General features: G+C 45.3%; 1 protein-coding gene across 1 annotated transcript in view; it reads left to right on the forward strand.

Moving 5' to 3' along the window:
* The window catches only part of LOC122816509 (CREB binding protein), a gene marked incomplete in the record, with an annotated part of 4,149,155 nt that extends 4,125,705 nt beyond the window's left edge, over positions 1-23,450 (forward strand). Inside the window, 1 exon segment of the mRNA XM_044089341.1 lies at positions 20,280-23,450. Coding sequence (XP_043945276.1) covers positions 20,280-22,466 — 2,187 coding nt within the window.
* Between the last annotated feature and the right edge of the window lie 3,058 nt (positions 23,451-26,508).

Consider the following 26,508-nt stretch of genomic DNA (forward strand, 5'->3'; position numbering starts at 1 on the left):
TTCTGCCCTGTCTAAAATTAGAGCTGAAGTGGTGGATTCAGTAGATTTCCAACAACCAGGGAACTCCTCTTCAACTTCCTCCCACTTCCCAGTCTGTGCACACAGATGCATCAGACCTAGGATGGGGAGTAACCCTGCAGGGCTACAGGGTACAACAGTGCTGGTCCCCTGCCCTGCAAAAACACCACATCAATGTCAGGGAGATGACTTTTGTCCTCTTAGCTCTAAGAGTTTTCGTTCCCATGCTGCAACCAGGAATATTCCACATTGTAACAGACAACATAACTGTCATGTGGTACCTAAACAAACAAGGAGGGATAAAGGCATACCGGTTATGTTGGATAACCCTGCTAATATGAGAAATAGCAGCAAAACACGTTGTCTTCCTGAAAGCTCCATACATCCCCTCTCAGGAAAACAAGCAAGTGGACTTGCTCAGTAGAACCACATCTCTGCAACACGAATGGATGTTGCACAGGGACACCTTCCTACACATAGTCCACCAGTGGGCACACCACAACTGGATCTGTTTGCCTCCCCAGAACAGACAACTGAAAAAATTTTGCAGACTCACTCACCACTAGCTTGGAGAGTGGATGTCTTCAGTTTTTCATGGCAGGGAATATATCTATACGTCTTCCTGCCCTTCCCTCTAATTCAAAGAGTCGTCCTGAAAATCAAGAAGGAACAACCAAAAATCTTGCTGGTGACTCCCTATTGGACAAGGCAACACTGATTTCCCCCTTCTGTTTTCACTAGCCAAGGGCAATCACCACAAGTTACCCCACCAGGTGGATCAGCTCAGCAACAGGGATTCCTCCTGCACCCACAACTGTCTTTACTACAACTATCTCTGTGGGTGATAAACTTTTGATCCCTTTTAAACAACACTACTCAGAAGACGTGTTCTCTATCCTGAGGGAGGCCAGGAAATCAACAACTAGAAAAAACTACTTGTCTAAATGGCAGAAATTCTCCAAATGGTGTTCTCTGAGAAACAAGGACCCATTTCTAGCAGATCCTCTCTTGGTCCTGAACTATACCTGCGGACTCGTTAAGGAGGGACTAGCTTACTCTTCTGTCAAAGTCCATCTCTCAGCCATTTCTGCATGCTTGTCTTTACAGCCACCTCTTCTCTCCAGACTGAATGTAAAACTTTTCCTGAGAAGGGTCTTACACGTCAGACCACCAAGAATGCCCATTCCTCCTCCCTGGGATCTCAACTTTATGCTAGAAAAGCTTACCCACCCCCCTTTTGAGCCAGCCAGCACAGCATCTCTTCAAATGTGCACATGGAAAACCATCCTTTTAGTGGCCATTGCCTCTGCTAGAAGAGTGTCTGAATTACAGCCCCTGATGGCTTGCCCTCCTTACACCACCTTCCACAATGACAGGGTTTCCCTATACACTAACCCTCCCCTTTATGCCCAAAGTAGTTAATGAGCTTTCCTTAAACCAATCTATTCACCTACCCACCTTCTTCCCTTCTCCTACTAACTCTGCGGAGAGGATCCTCCACTCCCTAGATGTACATAGGCAACTGAGATTCTACTTGGACAAAACCAAGTCTTTCAGAAAATCTGACCAACTGTTCATTTCCTTCCATCCCAGGCTCTTGGGTAAGGCAGTCTCCAAACAAACTATCTCCTTCTGGATCAGAAAATCCATCCTTTTTTGCTACTGTCATCATCACAAACCATTGTCTCAGGGAGTGTGAACGCATTCTACCAAAGGCATGGCTATCTCTAAGGCCTTCATGAAAGGACTAGACATAGCTTCCATCATGGAGGCAGCCACCTGGTCCACAGTCCATACTTTCACCAAGCACTGCAAGCTGGACCAGGTCTCTAGGGCCAGGGCAATCCTGCAAGTATTCCTAAAATCCTCCACCTCTGCCACCTCCCAACATTCCTCCTAGCTGTGGTACTGTCCTACAGTATGAATACTGCAACATGAGAATAGAAGGACATAGAATAGTTGTGTAAAATCTTACCATAGACATAGATGTCCTTCTCTTCCATATTGCAGTACTCCTTCCCACCCTCCTTCCCCCTGATGTCCTCTATCTTCTCTAGGGTATATCCTCACTGCATGCCACTCATTGCAGCCTTGCAAGGACATTTGCTTTTGCTTCTCCTTGGTCTTATAGTATTTTCTCTGGGCTTCAAGTTCTAAGGTCTGTGCGTGCCGACGTCACATTTATACTCCATGGTTTATGGCCCTACGTGTGACGTCCAATGCACCTACGGCAGCCAGGCTTAAGCTTTTGTATAGGAGCCAACGTTGGGTCACCTGAGGGCTGGAAATCCCACAGTATGAATACTGCAACATGGAAGAGAAGGACATCTATGGTTATGGTAAGATTTTACACAACTATTCTTTACTCCTGACCCACTGGCAAGGAAAAGTTAGTAGTTTCTCCACTGAAAAAGTTATCTAAATATCTGTAGTTCAGACCTTCCTCTACCATGTCTATGCATTCCTTCACTTTGTATAGATTGAGAAAAGATGGATGCACTTAAGTTACAAATCAGGATGTGCATTCTTTCTTCTCTCTGAGTATGTAGGATGTAAAGAAAAGATGGTCTACCCCTTGTACGTCTGTTGCTTCTTTTCTGGGCTCTGTCTCTGCACTGGGTGTTTTGGAGCAGGTGTTCTCACTGCTAACTCATGCATTGATGCCAGTGCCATCCATTTTCTCAGTGTCAATACCCCTTCTCTACCTGTGACCTTGGTACCAAGCCCTTTAGTGAAGGAGGTTACTAGGGCCCAGATTATTGGTGCCAGGTACTGATTTCAACCTCAGTGCCTTTGGGACCATCCTCTGTGTCAACAGTGAGCTGTGTATTGAGATCTGGTCTGGTTTTTCCATTGTTGACTGTATCAGTTCCTATGTCAGTGATTTCACTAGATGTCCTTCAAGAATGCAACTGCAGTCATAACATATGGGTTGTCCTGCCTCAGGCAGCCCTCGGTCGGCCGAATTCCAAAGTCTGGGTCCGGCGTCAGCCGGTGTCGCCTCCTCTCCGACGTCACCACGGCTGGAGTATAAAGGCATCGGCCGACGCCATCTTCTTCAGTCTTTCTTGCCGCGCAGTGCCCGAAGCAGAAGCAGTTCGCAAGTGCCGGTCGGTCAGCTCTTGTGTTTTCAGTACCGAAGTCATCTAAAAGCTAAGTACCCCGTTGGGGAACATTTATTCTTGCCTCAGCCGATGTCAGAACAAATTGAGAAAAGTTAATAATTGTTTGTCTTGTGGTAAACAAATACCTCATAAGGACTTCCATTCTCTCTGCCTTCCTTGCCTGGGCCCAGACCACGACGTCTCGGCCTGTGCTGCCTGTGCCTGCTTTAATAAGTGCACTCTCAGGCGCCGGGCAGAATTCGCCGAGGACTTTTTCGGTGAATCGTTTGCGTATATCATGCCGTCGGATCTACCGACTACCCAATCTGCTAAAAAATGCAAGGACCGGGACCGACATTCTCGGCCCCCGTCCACTACCGATGCTACTCCCAAGCCCTCTGCTAGTGCTCCGGTTCCTTCGGAAGTGGTAAATCTACCGCTCCAGGCCGACGACACAGCGTTAACACGACCTTCGGTCTCGGAGATCTCTCCGGTGCCGGTTGTTGATTTGCCTCCGGAAACTGAAGTTCTGGATCTACCCGACACCATTTCTGTGGGCAAGGTTACGCCTGCACGTGGGGCTGCTAGGCCACCTGTATCCATGTCCATCAAGGCCTTTGCACGTGCTAAGGCCACCAGTCAGGCCAAGGCCCATCCTAGACCTACTGCCCAGGCCCCTTCTTCTGATAAACAAATCATGTCTCTGGCTGCTGATCTTATTTCCCTTATCAGGGGGTCTCAGCCTCATCCGGAGAAGGGTTCTCAGCCACCTGCAGAGAAAAGACCCAGAACTGAGCAGGCGGACGACCTCTCTTCGGATGATGCCTCTGGGGATTCTGAACATTCTGATATCCAAGAAGAATCCTTCCAGGCCTACGAGGACTCTGATGCTGAGGAATCAATTCCCTCTGCCTCCCCTCCAGAGGATTTCTCATTTGGTGAAGTCCTGCATTCCATGAGGGAACATTTCCAATGGCAGGGTCAGGAATTCTCTGACTCCAGGAAAAGGCTTCGTACCTTCCTCAAGCTTCCCCAGCACAGGCCTTTAGCTATTCCACCTGTCATGGATGTTTTGGACGATGTTTTCTCTGACTCCACTGCTAACCCTGATTCTCTTCCTCCGGCTCCTGTTAAGCCGGACAGATATTATAGGGTCCCTGACACTCACAAGCACCTTTTTAGGGCCCACTCTGTGGATCTAGAAACTATTTCACAGGGTCCCAAGGGAGTGGCTACCTCCTCTGCCAAAAACCCACTGCCAGCAGACAGGGAAGCTAGGTCCCTGGAGAGATGGGGTAAAAAAGTATATACTTCTACTACCCTGGCCATGAGGTCACTAAATTGCCTTTTTCACATGTTTCAGTACCAGGATTTTCTCCTGGATGATTTACAGAAAAAGTTAGCCTCTCCTGAGCCTATTGATAAAAAGGCATTGCAGGATCATATACATAACACTCAGCAGGTTAATAACCATTTTCTTCAGTGTGGTTATGATGCACTGTAAGCTTCACGTAGGGCAGCTATGACTGGGGCTGTGATACGTAGACATGCTTGGTTAAAGGCTCAGTCTTTACCTGACCATGTTAAAGTAAAGTTACTTGATGCACCTTTGGAAAAACAGAAGCTTTTTGGTGCTACTGCACAAGATGTATTGAAATCCATAGAGGAAAAAGCAAAGTCAGTACAGACAGTCAAGGATTTCCTTCAGGTTCAGCCACCCAGATTCAGCAGAAACTGGCCTTCAAAGAATTGGTCCTTCCCCGGTTCAGACAAGTTTCAAAGGGGAAAAAGCAGACGTGCCCGAGGTAGAGGGCAATACAGAAGATCTAACAGGGGATGCCACTGGCAACCTCCAAATCAAAGAAGTGGTACGGACAGTTCAGCTGCACCACAAGGACAATCGCAATGACTTGATTTTCATTCCGCCCCCAAAGGTTCAAAGAGAAGCACCCTTGGGCGGAAAATTATCTTTATTCTCTCAAAACTGGCATATCTTAACCAAGGACAACTGGATTCTGCATTTGATAGACAAAGGTTACAGATTCCACTTCCACACATTACCAATAAGAGAAGGCATGCCAAACCTGCCACATCATCAAAGGGCAGAGGCACTCTCTCAAGTTTCCAAGCTGTTAAGTATAAAAGCAGTAGAAAGGGTTCCTCCTCAGGAGCAAGGCCAGGGATTTTATTCAAGGCTGTTCCTTGTTCCAAGAAAAGAAAACAAATGGAGACCCATACTGGACTTGTCATCTCTAAACACTTTTCTTATAGTGCCAAAGTTCAAAATGCTGACGTTACAGCAACTCCTTCCCATGCTGGGCAAGGGGTCTTGGCTGGTCACTCTGGACCTCAAGGAGGCATACCTGCATGTCCCTATCAGACAAAGCTGCAGAAGATACCTCAGATTTCTTGCAGGGACAGAGCATTATCAATTCTCAGCATTGCCGTTTGGCTTATCTACTGCGCCCAGAGTGTTCACGAAATGCCTGGCATCAGTAGTGGCACACTGCAGACTGCAGGGGATTCAAATATACTCCTACTTGGACGACTGCCTCATACAAGCAGCCAACAAACAAACCTTAAAAGAAAATTTGGACTATGTCATGCATCTACTGCAGGCCTTGGGATACACGGTCAACATTCAGAAGTCAAAACTACTGCCATCCCAACAGATAATATTCTTAGGAGCCAAACTGGACACAGAAAACCAAATGGCCTACCTCACAGAGGAAAAACAGCAGCAGTTACCAGAGTACTTCAAAGGCCTATCAAAACTCTCCCAGCTAACTGCAAGGAAAATCCTGCAGGCCCTGGGGTTCATGGCATCTTGCATCCTTCTGATACCTTTGGCAAGACTTCATATGAGAAAGCTGCAATGGTATTCAAAAAACTTATGGTCTTAACACAGCCAAAGCCTAGAGGACATAATCCCACTTATTCCATGTCTGCAAAAAGAATTTTTATGGTGGGCTCAAGCCAGTCAGCAAAACAAAGGCATGGCTTTCAACAGACCTCAAGCAGGCCAAATGATTACGACAGATGCCTCAGACCATGGATGGGGGGCGCACATGGAGGACAGATGCATTCAAGGGCAATGGACCCCAAAGGAAAGACATCTCCACATAAACCAAAAGGAAATGTTGGCAGTGATACATGCAATCGAGACTTTCGAAAAATCACTACAACAAGGGCATTTACTGATAAGGACAGACAACACCACTGTCATGTGGTACATACACAAGCAGGGAGGCACTCATTCTTATCCCCTCTGCAGGCTAACAATGCTTCTCTGGGAAAAATCCCTGAGCCTGAAGATACATTTACAATCCCAGTTTGTACCAGGCAAGGACAATGTACTGGCGGACAACCTGAGCAGAAATTTCATGGATCCACATGAATGGATGCTGCATCCTCACATTTTCTCTCAACTGACAAAGACATGGGGAAGACCGGATGTAGATCTTTTTGCCTCCCACTTAAATCATCACCTGAAAAAGTTTTGCACAAGGACGCACCATCCTCTAGCCTGGAAGACGGATGCCCTCTCCTTCAGCTGGAATTCTCTAAAAATTTATGCATTCCCTCCTCTGCCTCTGCTGACCAAGGTGATACTGAAGATCAAAGCAGAGCAACCAACAGGTATTTTGATAGCTCCAGACTGGCCAAGGCAGCACTGGTACCCATTGCTACTGACCATAACTCGGACCAAACCATGGCCTCTGACCCTATGGCCCCTGCTCCTAACACAACACAATTACAGGACTGTACATCAAGACCTGAAATCATTACATCTGACAGCCTGGAGGCTAACATGATTTCTCCACCTAATTCTCTATCAAAATCGGTTCAAGAAATCCTGCTGGAAGCACGCAGACCTTCCACAAGAAAAACATATTCAGCCAAAGGGAAGAGATTCAGCATCTGGAATGCCAACAGGGGTCAGGATATAGCATTACCGAGTATGCCTCAGATTTTAGAATACTTGGCAGAACTACTTCATGCTGGCCTTTCATACTCTTCAATAAAGATTCATGCCTCAGCAATCTCAGCAAAATACAACTGTGACCCTCCAGTGTTTTCTCATCCTTTGCTAAGACAGTTTCTAAGAGGAATAAAGAATATCAAACCTCCAAGAAAACAGCCAGTACCTGCATGGGACCTCAATTATGTGTTGGAAAAATTAACTCTTCCTCCATTTGAGCCAGCAGCAAGTTCAGAAATGCAATTTCTTTCATGGAAGACGGCCTTCTTGTTGGCAGTCACATCTGCAAGAAGAGTTTCGGAGATACAGGCACTCATGGCAGTGCCCCCCTTCCTCATTTTTCATCAAGACAGAGTTTCTCTAAGAACCAATCCTACATTCATGCCCAAAGTTATTTCCAGGGTGTCTCTAAATCAAGCTATTCACCTGCCTACATTCTTTCCCAATCCTCAAAATAGGGGGGAAAAGCTACTGCATACTTTGGACATACACAGACAACTACGTTACTACTTGGACAGAACTAAGGCCACCAGAAAGTCTGACCAACTGTTTGTAGCCTATGCTGCTGGAGTGCAAGGAAAAGCAATCTCCAAACAAACAATTTCAAAATGGATTGGACATTGCATCAGATTCTGCTATTCTCTCCATGGGAAAGGTATGCCAGCCAATATTAGGCCACATTCCACCAGAGCTATGGCCACTTCCACAGCTTTCCTAAGAGGAGTGGCAACAAAGGACATTTTAGAGGCTGCTACACGGAGCTCCGTGCATACATTTACCAAGCACTACAACCTGCCCTTATATTCCAGATCCCGAGCAGGCTTTGCTACGGCAGTCCTGCAGGGGATTTTAGCTACACCATCCGTATCCTAGTTCCATCCACCCCCAGCTTGGCTATGGTATTCAACCCATATGTTATGACTGCAGTTGCATTCTTGAAGGACATAGTACAGTTTTGTACCTACCATAAATGTAGATGTCCGATAGATATGCAACTGCAGTCGGATTTTCCCTCCCTCCTACCCCTCTGTATCCTTCTTTTTGGGTCCATACTCCTTTTCCCATTAGCTGGGGGTATTCCTATGGTGTATCTGTTTATTACTGTTGTGCATGTTTGGGATTATTTTTATCCATTTACCAAATTTAGCCTTCCTAGGAGGGCACCTGGCATCTGGGGCAAGAAACACTGAAGAAGATAGCGTCGGCCGATGCCTTTATACTCCAGCCGTGGTGACGTCGGAGAGGAGGCGATACCGGCCGACGCCGGACCCAGACTTTGGAATTCGGCCGACAGTTGCCCAGAGACAGAATACAATATAGTGGCAACCCTGGGGGTTCACTGGGACCCTTTTGGAGTTAGCACCATCACTGACTTCACAGCAGGATGCCATGCAGTCTGATAGACTTGGTCTTATAGTCTTCTCCTGCAGAGGAGCAGAAAGCCACCACATGTACAGGACCACAGTGGCTGGCACAGATTTCTCTTCCTCAGACTTGTATGAGGCCTTCCAGAGTGTCCTCAGGAAGAGGAAATACAAAAGAAAGCACCTGGGCTCGCCCACACAGTCCTCCAACCTGGATGCCAGTCTATGAGGGGAGACTTCCCCAGTGTCCCCTGCTGACTATCCTGAATTTGAGGAAATCTTGAGTTATTGTCTCAGCAGGGGTTGTGGCCAACTGACCAAGTCTTACTGCAGGAAGCCTTTCATTCCAGCCCAACAATCTCTTGTATAGTTTCCCCTGCAGACCACATGGGTTCGCTGTAATGGAAAGGACATAGCAAAAGATGTGTGTGTTGCATCTATTTTAAGGAAACCACACAAAATCATCCATTTCCCCAAGGACTATGAATATTGGAGTACAGACTCATTAGCCAGCTACATAGCAGTGGTTGCTACTTTAAAAAAAAAAGAATTTCTCGTAAGAGGGACCAGCAGTCCTATTCCCCCAACAACGAGTCTCAGGCTTTAGATTGTTTTGGTAAAAACACGTGCTTCTTCTGCTATCTTCTGTACAAGGACTTTTAAATATCTGATGCACATGACCTGTTATCAGCTTGACTTGGCTGAAAAAACCCTTGAGATGCTGAATAAATTACCCCATGGGAACATACAGTGGAAGATAGTATTTTAGATGTCTGCCTTGGGTAATGTATCTAATCGGTCCATAAGACTGTTTTGTAATTGGGATGCTGGAGCTGGCATTCATCACTTATGACTCATATTGTAATTTCATGGCTTAGACATCTTTCTCCAACATTCCTTATAATGGGCTGCAGGTGATAGAGAAGCTGCAGAAAAGAGTGCAAGAAGGGAAGATTTTCACAGATGTTGGAGTAAAGTTCTGTACTTTTAAGAGAATTTCTCTACTCTTCAGAGAATATTTCTTCTAATCAGATTTGTTCCTGGAACCCTGCATGACATCCTAGAAGCAGAAGTGGTCTGCAAAAGGTCCTTCCATGCAGGAGGCAGTTCCAGAATCCCTGAGGACTTAGTACTTACCAAACTGTCCTTTTTTGAAGGCATTCCATGGTTGACTGTCCCCACAACTTCCTGCATGGCAGGCCTTTTTGCAAGTTGAGTGGATGAAGAAGATAGTATCCAGAGAAAATAACACAACTTTTTCCAAGCCCACCTCCTTTCCCATCCAAGACTTCCCACTCTTTCAAACAGATGCAACCAAACTAATGATAGCAAGCATCTTACCAGGAAGAACCACCCAAGAGATCTCACCAAACCTTAGAAGCTGCAGGGTTTATTCAAAATTCGTTTTGTGCACGGGTTCAGCCAAACTAAAGGTAAGAAACATCTTGTCAGAAAGAGCTGTCAAAGAAATCCCACCAGACCGTAAAAACCCCAGAGTGTATTCAAGATTCTTTTTGTGAGCAAGGAAATGAAGACCCTCAGGGCCTTACTAAAGCTAAAAAGATTAAATCAGTTTTTAAAATAAGTAAAGGTCTGTATGGCCATTGTGTAGTCCAGCCTTCCACATTTACAGATGCCAGACTGGATGTGCTGTCTAACTCCACATCAAGAAAGACAGGCTAGGTAGACATTCATGAAATTCCTGTACTTCAGGGTGGGAGACTATCACAACTGTTTCTAAGCCCTCCCATTGTGTTCCCCAAATATAAGACAGCTTATCTTAGACAAAAGGGAACATGTTTTTCCTTATCTGAGTGACTGACTTTTAGCAACCGCAGTAAAGAAGTTGCTGATTCAGTAATGGAATGTGTTGGTGCATCTTTTCAGGTCCTTGAAGATTTTGGTGAACACTGTGAAGTCCCACCTGGAACTGTTGGAGCTACAGACTTTCATCAGATGTCACCTGGGCAGGAAGACCTCTTTAACCAGTCTTTCTCCACACAGAGTCTCAAATCTTCAGGTCACTTTTCTTCTGCTTCTGTCTTTTCCCAGGGTAACAACTGTTTTACTATTGTTTATTCGAATGGAAAAATATTTTCCGTTCAAATAAACGAATAGTAATACCGGAAGTAAAAAAAAACGAACATTGACAATTTCGAACCAAATGCTCGACGCATTTGGTTCGACATTGGTGTCGAAACCACCACGTGATAGCTGTATAGGAGCTTCGCCCCCCCCACACCCCCCCTACTTATATATTCTAACTCCAAGATCGCACTATAGTGGGGATGTGGATGAATTTCCTCTCCCCGCTGCACCGCGATCTCTGTGCAGATAGTCGACTTACACTTACGCGAATACAGTAGTGCATTCGCATAAGTGGAGTAGACTATCTGGTGCACAAATGTTTGTGCATTCAACATTCTGAGTTTCGGTACAGTGCAGCCGAAAGAATGTCATTCGCACAAACTATAGTAAACCATTTTGTCTAAAGCTTATTCTAATGGCAGCAATAAATGTTTTGGTCCCCTTTGCGAGGCACCACGAGGGTCCTTCAGTGGACAATCAAGTCCATTGGAATTGAAAAATAAGACCCTGTGTTCCTTTCAGTTTGTAACAGAAAGGTTTGCTGTCAGAATCATCAGTGATGACTTCAACAGGACATTCTTTCTCACAACTGCACCTTTGTCCCTCCCTGCACCGGTGTGACCATTCTTTCTCAGAACTGTGCCTTGTGTTCCTCCCTTCCTCCAGTGTGACAACCATTATGGATGCATCTCTCCTGGGGTGGAGGGCATTGTTTAAGGGCAAGCAGTCCAAAACACGTGGTCACAACAAGAGGCTTTCCTACACATTAGTGTCCTGAAGATGAGGACAATCCTAATGCAGAATTTACGGGATGACCTCCTGCAGGGTGTGATTGCTGCTCATCTTAACCATATGCCTGTGTTTCAGTACATCAGCAAGGACAGAAGAACCTACTGCCAAACCCCTCTGTTAAGGCTGTGCAGCTGCGAGAGCAGGCCTTGTTAACTCACTAATTTCTGATAACAGTGTATTTCCCTGGACAGGCTAGCTGTCTAGGAGTCGAGCTCAGCCAACATTTACCAATGAATTACAGGTGGCCCCCTCAGTGAGTGGTGAACACCATCTTTTACTACTATGGAAGGCTTTGCTGCACCTGCTTTGCATCCCAGACCATCTCCAAATGCCGCAGCTACTTTCCCCTAATATCCTGACAGGGATAAACTCCTAGGAATACTGTCCTCTGTGTAGTTCCCATTTCCATTTAAATCAAAGTTTCTATAGAAAGCCAGAATGCACAAGGCTAAGATCATCCTTTTATCCCCAAACTGACCTAAACAGGTATGGTTCCCCCTCTTCTTTTCAGACCTCAGAAAAGTCTGTTGTCACCTTACCAGATCTTCAGTTTTTCAGACTAGTTCCATGGATTTTCCATTTCCTCTGAGGATCAAAGACCTATTTTCAGCCTTTTTGGGTGATCCAGATCCTTACTGCATCCCAAAAGCTCTCCAAAAGGAAAATTTACACAAGTAAATGGACAAAGGTTGCGTTATGGGTGGGTGTTCAAAGTGTAGAGCCCTTCTCATCTGTAGTCCTGACATTTCTAAACTTTTCAACTAATGTCTTTGGTCAGGCTCCAGTTACTGTTGAACGTATATTTGGCAGCCATTTCTGACTTTCACCAAGAAATTAACTCATCTTTAGCATCTTTAAATGTTTGTGAAGTTATTTCTGAGTGGACCTCTCGTGCTTAAAACCTCCCCTGAACAACCCCTCATTCATCCCCAGGAATTAACCTTTTTAATGATAAAATTGACTCATTCTCCTTTTAAACCTACTGCAGAATAGATATTAAGTACCTATCTTGGAATATCCTTTTCCTTGTGTCAGATAAGCTCAAGTAGAAGTGCTTCTGAAGTTTAAGCACTCTCCTCCAAATTTCAATGTTATATTTCATAAAGACAGGGTATTCTTGCATACCAACGTAGTCTTTATGCCAAAGGTGGCAAAAGAAATCTTAACAGTCAGTCTCCCTGTATTTTTCTCTCTGTATTATAATCAGTAAGAGTATGTGCTTCATGTCCTAGTTGTTCATTGACAGTTACACTACTGTTTGGATAGAAAAGATTTATTTTTTCTTTAATGTTTGTTTACTGGGAAAGTCCGACTTGGAACAAAGCCAATTTTCAGCAGAGGCCCAGGGAGAAATGCTCCAGATGCATGTCTTTGTGGCATGGGAGGAAACCGGAGGAAACCCAAACGAACACAGGGGGGACATGCAGACTCCGCACAGAAGGCAGTCCATCTCAGAGTCAAACCGGAGAACCTCTTGTTGTGAGGCGACAACGCTACTGCTGCACCACTATGCCGTCCTGTCACCAAGATGATCAGCTTTTCATCTCACTCAAACCCAACAGATTGAGACAGAATGTGACCCTATCTGGGTGAGTCTCGGACTGTATTGGTGTTCTTCGTGTTTCACTATTGCAGTCATCACACTAGGGTTATCTGCCTGCAGGTAGCCCTCAGTCAGCCCGAATACCAGAGTCTTAGTATTTCTGCGTCAGTTGCTGTCGCTCCAGGACAGACATCAGGAGGTATAAAAACAGGCAGTCGACGCCATTACATAAGTCTTTCTTGCCGAGGAGCCCGAAGCAGAAGCAGTTCGCACGAGTGCCAGTCGGCCGCTACCTGAGTTTTCGTTTCCGAATTGAATTATCCTGAAGTCTTCTAAAGCTGAGTACCCCATTGGGGATAATTTTTTCTTGCTTTAACCGATGTCAGAAAAAGTTAACAATTGTCTCGCCTGTGGAAAGCAAGTACCACACCGAGATTTCCATTCTTACTGCATCACCTGTTTAGGCCCAGACCCCGACGTTCCTCGCTGTCAGTTTTGTGCTTTGTTCAATGCCTGAACTATTCATCGTCGGGCCCTTATTGTCACTAAATAATTTCGTTCTCGATCTCCGTATTCCAAAGTGGCTTCAGTAAGCCATCTGACTACTGATCTTCCGAAAAAACATAAGGATAAAGACAGAGACAGACCACACAGGTCCAAAACTGCTGACGATGCTTCCATTAAGCTACTCGCCAGTTCACCGGTACTCAGTGAAGCGCTTTCACAGCCCCTGATGCCCGCTTTGATGGATTCACAGGCCACTACCGAGACCCGTTCGGAGTCTGGTGTGCCACAAGACTCTTCTTTGACTGCTGTGCCTGCGGATGTCTCTACCTTGGATAGGTCCGGAGCCGCTGTGCAGGCACCGGCTTCTGAGGAAGTTCTTTGCATTACCGATACTCAACACAAACTGACGGCCTCTTTTGCATCTTCAGTTTTGTCTAAAACTACCGAGTTTCTAAGGCCAAGAGTACGAGCTGTGCCTAAAAAAAGGCCAACCCAATCTCAAGCACCTGCTTCCTTACCACAGTCTCAAATGCTTAAAATGGCAGAAGACCTGATCATGCTGATTAGAGAAAGCCAGCTAGCCCCTTCTAAGAGGAAGAGACCTGTCCCCAGCAGCTTTAACTGACCAACAGTCCGACGACTCTGATGTTTCTGAATATGAAGACATTCCTTTATCTGCTTATGAGGATTCAGATGCAGAGGAATCCATTCCCTCTGCCTGCTTCCTCTCAAGAGAATTTTTCTTTTGGTGAAACCCTTCATACTTTAAGAGAGCATTTCCACTGGGAATGCCAGGATTATCCTCAGTCCAAAAAGAGACTCCGAGAATTTTTAGATTTGCCACAACATAGACCTTTAGCTGTCCCTCCTGTTCTGGATGTTGTGGATGATGTCTTTATAGAATCCAGTCTGACTCTTAATACTTTACCCTTTGCCCCAAGGAAACCAGACAGGTACTATACAGAGTCCCTGACTCTCACAAATTTCTTTTCAAAAATCTTACTGCTGACCCAGAGGTCGTTTCCCAAGGGCCTAAAGGTATAAAAGCAACTACAGCTTAGAATCCCACCCGTTCGGACAGGGATTCCCAAGCTTTAGACAGATGGGGTAAAAAAGTATACAACTGTAGCCATTAGGGCATTGAATTGCCAGTTTTACATGCTGAAATACCAGCAACATGTTATGGAACTTATTAAGCAAAAATTATCTACCTTTATAAACTGTGCAGAAAATAAAGAATTACAGGAGCTTATGCATTCTGCAAGCCAAGTCAGCAAGCATATCTTGCAATGTGGGTTTGACGCCCTAGAAGCATCTTGCAGGGCGGCAGTCACTGGTTCTGTACTGAGAAGGCATGCTTGGCTTAAGGAACAGACCTTGCCAGACCATGTCAAATCAAAATTACTAGTTGCTCCTTTGAATAAGGACAATTTATTTGGCACCAAAGCAGAAGAGGTTCTAAAAAAGATGGAAGAAAAACTAAGTCTATGCAGACATTCAAAGATTTTTTGCAGGTGCAACCTCCAAGATTCAGTAGGTATTGTCCCTCGAAACATTGGTCCTTTCCAGCCCCCTCAAGGTCATCTCCAACTAGACCCAGGGGAAACCGACCCCCCCCTAGATTACAGTCTCAGGGTATGCAGAGATCTAAGCAGTGGAGTGCCTCCACTTTTAAAACCGGGAGTCCTAAGCCACCCCTTTACAGAAAGAATTCACAACGACTTCTCAACTCCACTCCTCACCTCTGCCCAATTGCTCATGCCCCTAGGAGGAAAACTTGCCCACCATGCAAAAAACTGGACCTACATCACCAAAGACCGATGGGTCCTCAAGACTGTATCCCAGGGGTACAAATTTTACTTAACACACTGCCAACCCCGAAAGGGTTCCCAGACCTTCCCCCAAATCAGTGGGCAGAGGCACAAAACCAAGTTCAATCCCTGCTCTCCATTAGGGCAATTCAACCTGCTCCTGCAGAACAAATAGGTCAAGGGTTTTATTCCAGACTTTTCCTGGTACCCAGAAAAGAGGGCACGTGGCTCCCAATCCTAGATCTTTCCATTCTAAACACTTTCCTGGTTGTACCTTAATTCAAAATGCTCACCCTTCAGCAACTTCTTCCACTGCTGTCCAAAGAGGCCTGGTTAGCCACCCTAGACCTAAAAGAAGCCTATCTGCACATCCATATCAGAGAATCATGCAGGAAATATTGATGTTTCAGGGCAGGATCTATGCATTATCAGTTCTCTGCACTTCCCTTTGGCTTATCCACTGCTCCCAGAATCTTCACAAAATGTCTGGCTCCAGCCTTTGCCTATTGCAGATAGAGAAAGTTTCAAATATACCCTTACTTGGGTGATTGCCTGATTCAGGCAGACAGTCAGGAAAAGCTGTTGCAGCACCTGACATTTGTAAAGAACCTTCTAACCTCCCTGGGGTACACTGTCAATGAAAAGAAATCAAATCTAGTCCCTAGTCAAAAGATTGTATTCCTGGGAGAAAGCTTGGACACTGCATCCCAGATGGCATTCCTTACTCCAGAAAAACAAGCTTATCTAACAGGCTGCTTCACTCAAATGGCCACCAAAACCCAGCTATCCGCAAGGAAAATCCTGCAGGCTCTAGGGTTCATGGCCTCTTGCATTCTGCTAATTCCATATACCAGACTGCATATGAGGAAACTTTAATGATACTTAAAATGTCTTTGGTGCCAACATTCTCAGGACCTGGAAACCATCATATCTTGTCTAAGGACAGAGTTTCTTTGGTGGGCAGCAGCATGCAACCACAACAAGGGGCTTCCCTTTACACAACCCCATGCCACCCAGACCCTAACCACAGATGCAGCAGACTATGCCTGGGGACATATCTAGGTGACAAGTGCATTCAGGGCCACTGGAGCCCAAGTCAAATTCATCTGCACATCAACCAAAAAGAGATGCTAACTGTTCAGCATGCTCTGACAGCTTTCAGATCCCTGCTCTCACCAGGACCCCTGCTAATAAAAACAGACAACACCACAGTTATGAGGTACATCAGCAAGCAAGGGGGAACCCACAGTTACCCACTCTGCAGGCTAGCCATGACACTGTGCAACACGGCCTTGGACATGCATATTCATCTGCAAGCTCAGTTCCTGCCAGGCAAACAAAACTCTGGCAGACGACTTAAGCAGAAATCTCCTAGACCCACATGAGTGGCAATTAGATGCCAGCACTTTCAGCCTGCTAACCCAGAAATGGGGGATCCTGGAGGTGGACCTTTTTGCCTCCCTCTACAATCACCAGATCAGGAAATTCTGCACCAGGATACCTCACAGCAGGACCTGGAAAGTGGATGCCCTATCCTTCCAGTGGGTAAACCTCTCAATCTATGCTTTTCCCCCTCTGCCACTTCTTACAAGAGAATTACTCAAGAGAAGACAGGACGGACCAAGAGCAATCCTGATTGCCCCAGACTGGCCATGCCAGCACTGGTATCCACTACTGCGCAGCCTGTCACCAGTGCCACCATGGTACCTACCTCAGATCCCAACCCTCCTCACTCAGCAGGAGGGACAGACCTTATGTCTGCAACTGCAAACCCTGAACTTTGCAGCCTGGCTTATTCCTTGAATTCTCCCCCAGTGACCAGCCTAAGCAAGCAGGTATTGGACATCATTCTTGAAGCCAGAAGACCCAGTACAAGGAAATCCTATGCTGATAAGTTGAAAAGGTATTGTTCCTGGATTCAATCTAAAGGAGCAGACACAGCACTGCCCGCCTTACCTCTAATCCTGGATTACCTAGTAGATCTACTCCACAGAGGCCTTTCCTTCTCTTCCATTAAGATCCATGCCTCTGCCATCTCGGCTCATTACAACACTGAGCCACCTCTCTTCTCTCACCCTCTCATCAAACAGTTCCTGAGAGGGGCCAACAACTTAAGGCCACCAAGAAGAGGACCCACCCCTGCTTGGGACCTTAACTTCTTAACTTTGTACTTTAAAAGCTCACCCCCCCCCCCCTTTGAGCCTGCAGCGTCAGCAGAGTTAAAATTCCTCTCTCAGAAAACAGCCTTGCCTCTGGCCATCACTTCAACTAGAAGAGTGTCTGAGCTACAAGCACTTATGGCTGTGGAACCCTTCATTATTTTTCATGCTGCCAGGGTCTCCCTCAGAACAAACCCTACTTTCATGCCTAAAGTGGTGTCCAGTGTAGCTCTCAACCAATCTATCCATTTGCCAACCTTCTTTCCTAATCCTCAAAATAAAGAGGAAAGGATCCTGCACTCTTTAGACGTGCACAGACAGCTCAGATTCTACCTTGACAGGACTAAGCCCTTCAGGAAATCTGACCAGTTACTAGTCAACTTTGCACTAGGGGCAGAGGACAAGGCCATATCTAAACAAACTATTTCCAAATGGGTAGCACACAGTATCCATTTCTGTTACAAACACCATGGGAAACCAACCCCTCGGTGGGTCAGAACACATTCCACTAGGGCAATTTCTACCTCTACAGCATTCCTCAGGGGAGTCCCTACCAAGGACATTCTGTAAGCTGCTACCTGGAGTTCTGTTCATACCTTCACCAAGCATTACCACCTGCCAATCTTTTCCAAATCCAGAGCGGGTTTGCAACAGCAGTCCTGTAGGGCATACTAGCCAGCCCCAACTCTTCTTGACTGCCTCCACCCATTCTTCAGCTTTGGGAAATCAGCCCAAGTATGATGGCTGCAACAGTGAAACACAAAGAACATAGTACAGTTGGGTACACTTGCCATAAATATAGATGTTCGAGTGTATTCAGTGTTGCAGTCCTGGTTTCCCACCCTCCAGCCCCATTGTCTCTATCTCTAGTACTCACCCTTTACAGGGCTATTGGTATTTACTTTTTACTACGTGGTGGTGGTTTTTTCCCACCATAACCTAGCTCCCTATTTGGGGAGCTCCTGATATTTGGGGCAAGAAAAACTGATGTAATGGCTTTGGCTGCCTGTTTTTATACCCCTCACGACCTGACGTCAATCCTGGAGCGACAGCAACTGATGCAGAAATACTAAGTTTCTGGTATTCGGGCCAACTGAGGGCTACCTGCAGGCAGATAACCCAAGTGTGATGACTACAACAGTGAATACACTTGAATATCTACATTTATGGTAAGTGTACACAACTGTACTGACTTGCTGTGGGAAGTATAATCTGCCTTTACCACATAAACTTAAAGCACATTGAACTAGAACTGTAGCTATTTATTTAGCCTTTTCAAAATTTCCTCTGTTGATGATTGTGCAGCTGCAGCTCAGGTTCACTGTATATTTTTACAAGGCATCGTAAGCTGGATGTGATCTGAAGGTTTCGGTTTACATTCAGGGCTACTTTTGTTTGTGGTCTTCAGCCTTGATGCCACTGAAGAGGTTTAAGCTTGAAAACTGCTCTAGTGTTCAAATGAATGGACACGATCATGTAAGATATGAAACTTGTTAATGTTCATGTTAATCATGATCTGTGTCTATCCACTTCAGCAGTCCAACCCACCTTTCCCTTCTCTTTGCAAATTGATTTCTTTGAAGACAGCTGTAGGAGTGGCACTGAAGTTGTCTCTTGAGTTCCTTTCTATTTATATTGGCCTTAACTCAAACTCAAATCAGTTAAGACAAGGTCTCAAGTGCCTGAAATGGTGATAACTTGGATGAATTTTAACAATACCACAGCACTTACCAGAAATGAATATGTCATTTTATTAAAAAAAAAATTATGCATCCTTGACTTGTTCATTACTGAATTTCCAGAGTTTTCTGGTCAGGTTTTGCCCTGTCCAGACAGGTCTGGTGATTTAGAGGAGTACAGCGCTGACTATGGTCCCAGCATCCCCAAATTCAGTTAGTGGCTCATAAATTGACAGAGTTGGTGGGAAAGATTGGTGTGCCTATCTTGTGGGCAGAGTTGGATGCATGCAGCCAAAATCCCTTGATGAAGAGGCAGCATTGCAATGCATGTTCTTGACACAGGCTTTGGGCTTACCAGGCCATTACCTATTGTAGATTTCATTGGTGAAGGTACAGGAGCATGGGGGGAGGGAGGCAAGGTGTTGTGGGTCCCCACTGTGATATGGGTAACTCATACACCCAAAGGGTGGGGTTAGGCCATGCAAATGCCATCACTGCTGGGATGCTGGTGAGGCTTGAATGGTCCTCATGGCTGCCTGCATGATGGCCCTTCTGCACAGCTCTCACTCTTTTAGTATACTGAAGTAATTCTGTAGTACAGAAGCACAAATGAGCAAAGTCTGGGGAAGACTTGATGGTCAGCAGTTCTAAGGGCAGTAATTTTGCCTAGTCCATTGAAGTATTACCTTGTTTTTTTCCCTAAAAGTGGGCCATAGGCCTAGTGGGACTAATGCAGCAAAAAAATGTATGTACATAAGCAAATTAAGCAAAATCCTGTGGTACAAAATGGAAAAGGGGCACTAATTATGCATGAAATAGTCATGTCAACCATAAGTGGAATTAGTATTTTTATATGGAACTTTTGGCTGGTACTGCATGATAGGACTTTGCCCATATTGGTCCTGTTTTTTCCATCTAAACTCAGTAAGTGATAAAAGTGATGCGCTGGGAAATAGAAAGTTAAAATAGATGCGTAGTTTTGTGTTGCATTATACCGTTTCTTCTGTATGGTGTGATATTCTCATAAAATGTCTTTGTTGGGAATTGTCAGTAATCTGAGCTGAAGGGCTGCCTTTGATTGATGTGCATTCTTGTCTTTTATGTATTAGTCGCAAAGGTAGAGTAGAAAGCTTACTCTGATTGTGTTTACAACTTCATTGTGTTTCAAGGAAACATTTTGTGTGTGTGTTTCATTTGTTGGAAAATCACTTATTTCTATCCTCTTTGTTTAGGATTATGACCTCTGTGTTGGCTGCTACAACACTAAAAGCCACGAACACAAGATGGTTAAATGGGGATTGGGTCTTGACGATGAGAGCAATAGCCAAGGGGAGCAGCAGTCCAAGAGCCCACAGGAGTCACGCCGTCTAAGTATCCAGCGCTGCATCCAGTCATTGGTTCATGCTTGTCAGTGTCGCAATGCAAACTGCTCTTTACCATCCTGTCAGAAGATGAAACGGGTTGTTCAGCATACCAAGGGTTGCAAACGCAAGACTAACGGAGGCTGCCCAGTGTGCAAACAGCTCATTGCTCTCTGCTGCTATCATGCCAAGCACTGTCAAGAGAACAAGTGTCCTGTGCCCTTCTGTGTAAATATCAAACACAAGTTACGTCAGCAACAGTTGCAGCACCGCCTCCAGCAGGCTCAGCTAATGCGACGGAGGATGGCCACCATGCAGGGTCGAAGTGTACCTCCACAGAGTTTGCCTTCTCCTACCTCAACTGCTCCTGGTACTCCAACAGGGCAGCAGCAGCCAAGCACACCTCAGACACCTCAGCCTGCACCTCAAACCCAGCCCTCACCTATGAGTAGCATCACACCTGGCTTTTCGCCTGTTGCAAGAACACAGCCACCTACTCCTGTATCTCAAGGAAAACCTACAAATCAAGTATCACCACTACCTGTAACACCTACACAGCCTCCACCAGCAGCAGTGGAAGCAGCTAGACAAATTGAACGGGAAGCTCAACAGCAACAACAACTTTACAGGGTTAGTAATCTGAACAGTGGTTTGCCTGTGACCCGCCAAGGAATGGTAAATCAAACAGTGGGTGCTGTGAACCCTGTGCAGACTATAAATATGGCTGTATCTCGACCTGCTCCTGTAACTGGGGCTGTACTGCAAAACATGCAGACAGGACAGTGGCAGCCCAGTCAGCTGGCACCACAGCAGCAGCAACAACCACCACCTCCACCACCACCACCTACACAACCTATGACACAAGGAATGCCAAGAGGTGCCATGACAGTAGCAGTACAGACTCCACCGGGTGTGAGAGGCCCAGGCATCCAGCAGCCAACCCGCAGCATAACTCCTGGTGCACTGCATGATCTCTTACGGACTCTTAAATCTCCAAGCTCCCCTCAGCAGCAGCAACAAGTGCTCAACATTCTGAAGTCAAATCCACAGCTAATGGCAGCATTTATAAAGCAAAGGACAGCTAAATACCAGGCAACTCAACCAGGGATACAGCAGCAGCAACAGCAACAACCACAAGGTATACAGCCTCAGCCAGGCCTGCAGCAACAGGCACAGCAGTCAAGTTTGCACCCTCAGCCTAATATGCAGAATCCCCTACAGAACATAAGCCCAATGCAGGTTGCAGTACAGAGGAACACTGTGCCTTCTCCACAACAGGCACTGGGGGCAATGAACACCCAGGGACAAACAATACCCATCATAAATCCTGGTCACAATCCCACCATTGCTAACATGACACAGTACAGGGAATTAATCAGAAGGCAAATAATTCAGCAGCAGCAGCAGCAGCAACAGAGTGCTGGAATGGCAGGTCATAGTCAGTTTCAGCAGCCACAAGGACCTGGCGGTTACCCCCAAACCTTACAACAGCAGCAGCAGCGATTACAACAGCATATGCCTATGCAGGGCAACTCTATGGGACAAATTAATCCAATGGGGCAGCCAGGAATGGGAACTGATGGGGTATCTACCATGCAGGTTCTTCAGCAAAGACTTCTACAACAGCAACAACAGCAACTAAAACAACAGATGGCCTCTGGGCAGCCCAATCCCATGAGTCCTCAACAGCACATGCTCTCAGGACAGCCACAACCATCTCATCTCTCAGGCCAGCAGATCGCAACATCTCTCAGTAATCAAGTGCGATCTCCGGCACCTGTCCAGTCTCCACGCCCCCAATCCCAACCACCACATTCCAGCCCCTCGCCAAGAATACAACCTTCTCCTCATCATGTGTCCCCTCAGACTGGTTCCCCTCACCCTGGACTTGCAGCTCCCATGGCTAGCTCCATGGATCAGGGACATATGGGTACCCCAGAACAGAGTGCAATGCTTCCACAGTTAAGCACCCCAAATAGGGGTGTGTTACCCAGCGACTTGGCTCTGGTGGGTGACACCACAGGAGACACATTAGAAAAATTTGTGGAGGGTTTGTAGCATTAAGGGAGCAAATATTTTTATTTTCTCAGACTTTGTACTGAAAATTCAGACCGCTAGGCGGTTTTTATACCTAGTTGGAACTGCTGCTTCATATACATAGAGGGATGAATTGTTTAAAACAAAAAACAAAGAATATATTTTTTGTTCAGACCAGCTGCAAAATGCCCTGGTGTCCGGGTTTTTCTGTTATGTGTTTTTGTTTTATGTTGTTGTTGCTATGGACTCATGCCTAATTTTTAAATGAAAAACAGTTCCTTATATTATTCATATTTTTTATTTTGGAGAATTTAAGCATTTTGTGTTTTAAAAAGAAAAAAAACAAATCTAAAGGACATTTCCGAGAAAAAATGCAACATTCTAATGTATACCAGTACCTTTCAGCTGTGTTGCGGGAAGACATTTTCTATGGTGAAATTCGTGCAAACGTTTCAAGTATTAACTTTGTAAAGATAGGACTCTACATTATTGCACACACACTGGCCAATGCCAAAATCTTTTGTCTTGCAGAATTAAATTTTTTTTTTTTTTTTGTGTCAGATCATCTGATTTTATTGGGGAAAAAACTTTAGACTGATCACCTCTGGACTACACTGATTTTAAATCGAGAGGACAAACCTCCTTTATTCTAAGTGAAAACTTGAAATGAGGAAAAGCAATTCTAGTGTAAATCATGCAAGTTATATAATTACTATAAATATGAAACCCCCAAACTCCCAATCACTGTATAGTCTGGTTCAGAGAACTCAATTTCTTACTTATATATCATATTGTTAAATAAACTGTGTGCAACAGATACAAAGGCTTATATTCTTGACTGCGTCTAGAAAGCATCATCATTTTCTTTGTCACAGGGTCTGTGGCAGGCTGGGGAGGGAAATGACTTACTGTTTTCAACATTGTATTTTGACTATGCATGTCTCTTTCCCATTGTACATAAAATATTGTTTAAAGTTGTTATAAATAACAGATGCTTTTTTCAAATGTTTGTTATATGTCAGTTTGTGCTGTGTGGTACTCAAATGTTCACCTGTTTTCAGCCAGTCTTGTATATACAGAGTTGCAGTTAGATTTGGACACTGCTTTAATCCAGCCATTGATCATTTTGCTGTGTCACCACTGCACTCAGATCTGATATTTACTCGTTTTCTCAGTATTTGTAACAGATGGGCAGGAGCAGTGCCAGGCCTTGTCATTCATATCAACCTCCAAGCTCCTTAATAGTTTGCTACTTACAGATACCTCCAGAGGAGTCAAAAAGGTCACTCATCATGTACTAAAAAACAGGCTTCATAGCACTCAGTGCTCCAGTTATGAGAACTTCAGTGAATGGTTTTTTTTTTTTTTTGTTAATTTGCAATTGTTTTTTTTAAATTTTTACTCCTTGATAATGATGAGATTTTTTTGCATTGTGTATTTTTCCAGTTTGAAAGCAGACAGCAGTTTGTTTAGTGCTTTGATTGTTCAGGAGAGTATTAATTTTGTATAATAGTATTGTTTTGATAAAGTATGTTTAAATCTGTCAGGATTAACATCATAGGGCCTGCCATGTTTTTTATTCTTAAGACTGGAGTTTGTATTCCCTTGCACTGAAAGTGTTTCATCTGTGAAAGAAAGTTGTCTTACTAGGCTTTGCTGTGAAAGTGTTAATATTCTCCATCTTGAATGCTGTGTTGTCATTTTATGTTGGGGTACTGTATACTTGTGGAAATGTTTGAATCTTCCTGCCACAGAAGTTGTAGATCATTGCTACAGGATTCAAATATTTGTATTGAAATAGGCTGTGGGTGTATGTCAGCCTTTTTCAAAAAGCAAAGCTAGTACTCACACCATAGTCCTTGTTGAAAGTAGTAAATATATTATGCAGAAAACATCACTATTTATCCTGCAATAACAGGATAAAAATCCAGACTGCTATTGCATGATAAATAGTGGTGTTTTCTGCATAATAATTTTACTATGTTCAACAAGGACTATGGTGAGGGCTGGCTTTGCTTTTTGAATTCTGCATACTTTTTGGCCATTGCACCGTGCCGTACATGCAGAGTTTTAGATGTCCTTCAAGGATGCATCTGCAGTCATCACATATGGGTTGTCCTGCCTCAGGCAGCCCTTCGGTCGTCCGGATTCCAAAGTCTGGGTCTGGCCTCGGCTGATGTCGCACTTTCCCCGACGTCAGAGCGTCTGGGGTATAAAAGCATCAGCCGACACCATTTTCCTCAGTCTTTCTTTCTTTCTTGCCACGTGGTGCCCGAAGCAGAAGCAGTTCGCAAGTGCCGGTCGCCCAGCTCCTGTGATTCAGTTACCGAAGACTTCGAAAAAGCTAAGTACCCCGTTGGGGACTCTTTCTTGCCTCAGCCGATGTCAGATAAAGTTAATAATTGTTTAACTTGTGGGAAACAAATACCGGATTTCCACTCTTACTGCCTCCCTTGCCTAGGCCCAGACCACGACGTCTCGGCCTGTTCAGCCTGTGCTTCCTTCAACCGACGAACTCTTAGACGTCAGTCGGAGTTTGCAGAGGAATTCTTTGGGGCTAGTTTTGCTTACAAGATGCCGTCGGAGACTCCGACTTCGCATTTAGTTAAAAAACTGAAGGACAAGGACCGAGGCACGCGGGCCGTGGTTTCGGCTGAAACCACGGTCAGGCCTACCACGAGTGTCTCGGTCTCGGCTGAAACAGAGTCCTTGGTACTTCCTATTACCGAATCCGCACAACCGACTACCTCGGCCCCGGAGGCCCCGGCCGAGTCGGTTATTGAATTACCTATTGAAACCGGTGTCCAGGAACCTTCCGACACCATTCCTTTAGACAAGTCTACTCCTGCACATGGTGCAGCCAGACCCCCTGCATCCATGTCCATTAAGGCTTTTTCTAGGGCTAAAGCTGCTAAACTTACTAAAGCTTTGCCTCCCAAGGTTTCCTCTCAGAGACCTTCTACTGGCTCACAGATTCTTAGCCTAGCAGAGGATCTTATCTCATTAATTAGAGGTTCTCAACCTCATCCGGACAGGGGCTCTCAACCACCTCCAGACAGAAGGCCCAGGGTTGAGCCCGCTGACCACCATTCCTCAGATGAGTCCTCTGATGGCTCTGCTTTGTCAAACCCCCAGGAGGAGGCTTATTCGGCCTACGAGGATTCTGATGCTGAAGAATCTATTCCCTCGGCCTCCCCTCCTGAAGAGTTTTCATTTGGAGAGAGACTACACTCTATGAGAGAACATTTTCAATGGCAGGGTCAGGAATTCTCTGATTCTAGAAAGAGATTAAGGACCTTTTTACATTTACCTCAGCATAGGCCTTTACCTCCTGTTTTGAATGTTATTGATGATGTGTACTCTGATGCTAGTACAGCCCCTGACTCTCTCCCTCCGGCACCTGCCAAACCTGATAGGTACTACAGGGTCCCGGATTCACATCTACACCTGTACAAGGCCCATTCTGCTGATCCAGAAACTATTTCCCAGGGCCCAAAAGGGGTTGCAGCTGCCACTGCTAAAAATCCTCTACCCTCTGAAAGGGAGTCCAGAGCTTTAGAGAGATGGGGTAAGAAAGTGTATACTTCTGCAACTCTTTCCATGAGGGCATTGAATTGTCAATTTCATATGATACAGTACCAAGAGTATTTGTTAGATGAATTGTTGCATAAGAAACTGTCCGCTTCTGAACCCCTTGATCGCAAATCCCTTCAGGATCTGGTGCATAACTCCCAGCAGGTTAGTAACCATTTCTTGCAGTGTGGTTATGATGCATTGGAAGCTTCATGTAGGTCAGCTATGACAGGTGCAGTTATACGTAGGCATGCCTGGCTGAAGGAACAATCTTTACCAGACCATGTTAAAGCTAAGCTTTTGGATGCTCCTATGGAAAAGCAAAAATTATTTGGTTCCACGGCTCAAGAGGTCTTAAAGAAATTTGAAGAAAAGGCAAAATCTGGGCAAACAGTCAAAGATTTTCTGCAAGTCCAACCACAGAGATTCAGCAGAAATTGGCCTACTACGAATTGGTCCTTTCCGGACTCAGACAGATCTCAGAGAGGCA

The sequence above is a fragment of the Protopterus annectens genome, chromosome 12.part0 (assembly GCF_019279795.1).
Source record: "Protopterus annectens isolate FY-2018-M chromosome 12.part0, PAN1.0, whole genome shotgun sequence".
In the NCBI taxonomy this organism is placed as follows: Eukaryota; Metazoa; Chordata; order Ceratodontiformes; family Protopteridae; genus Protopterus; species Protopterus annectens.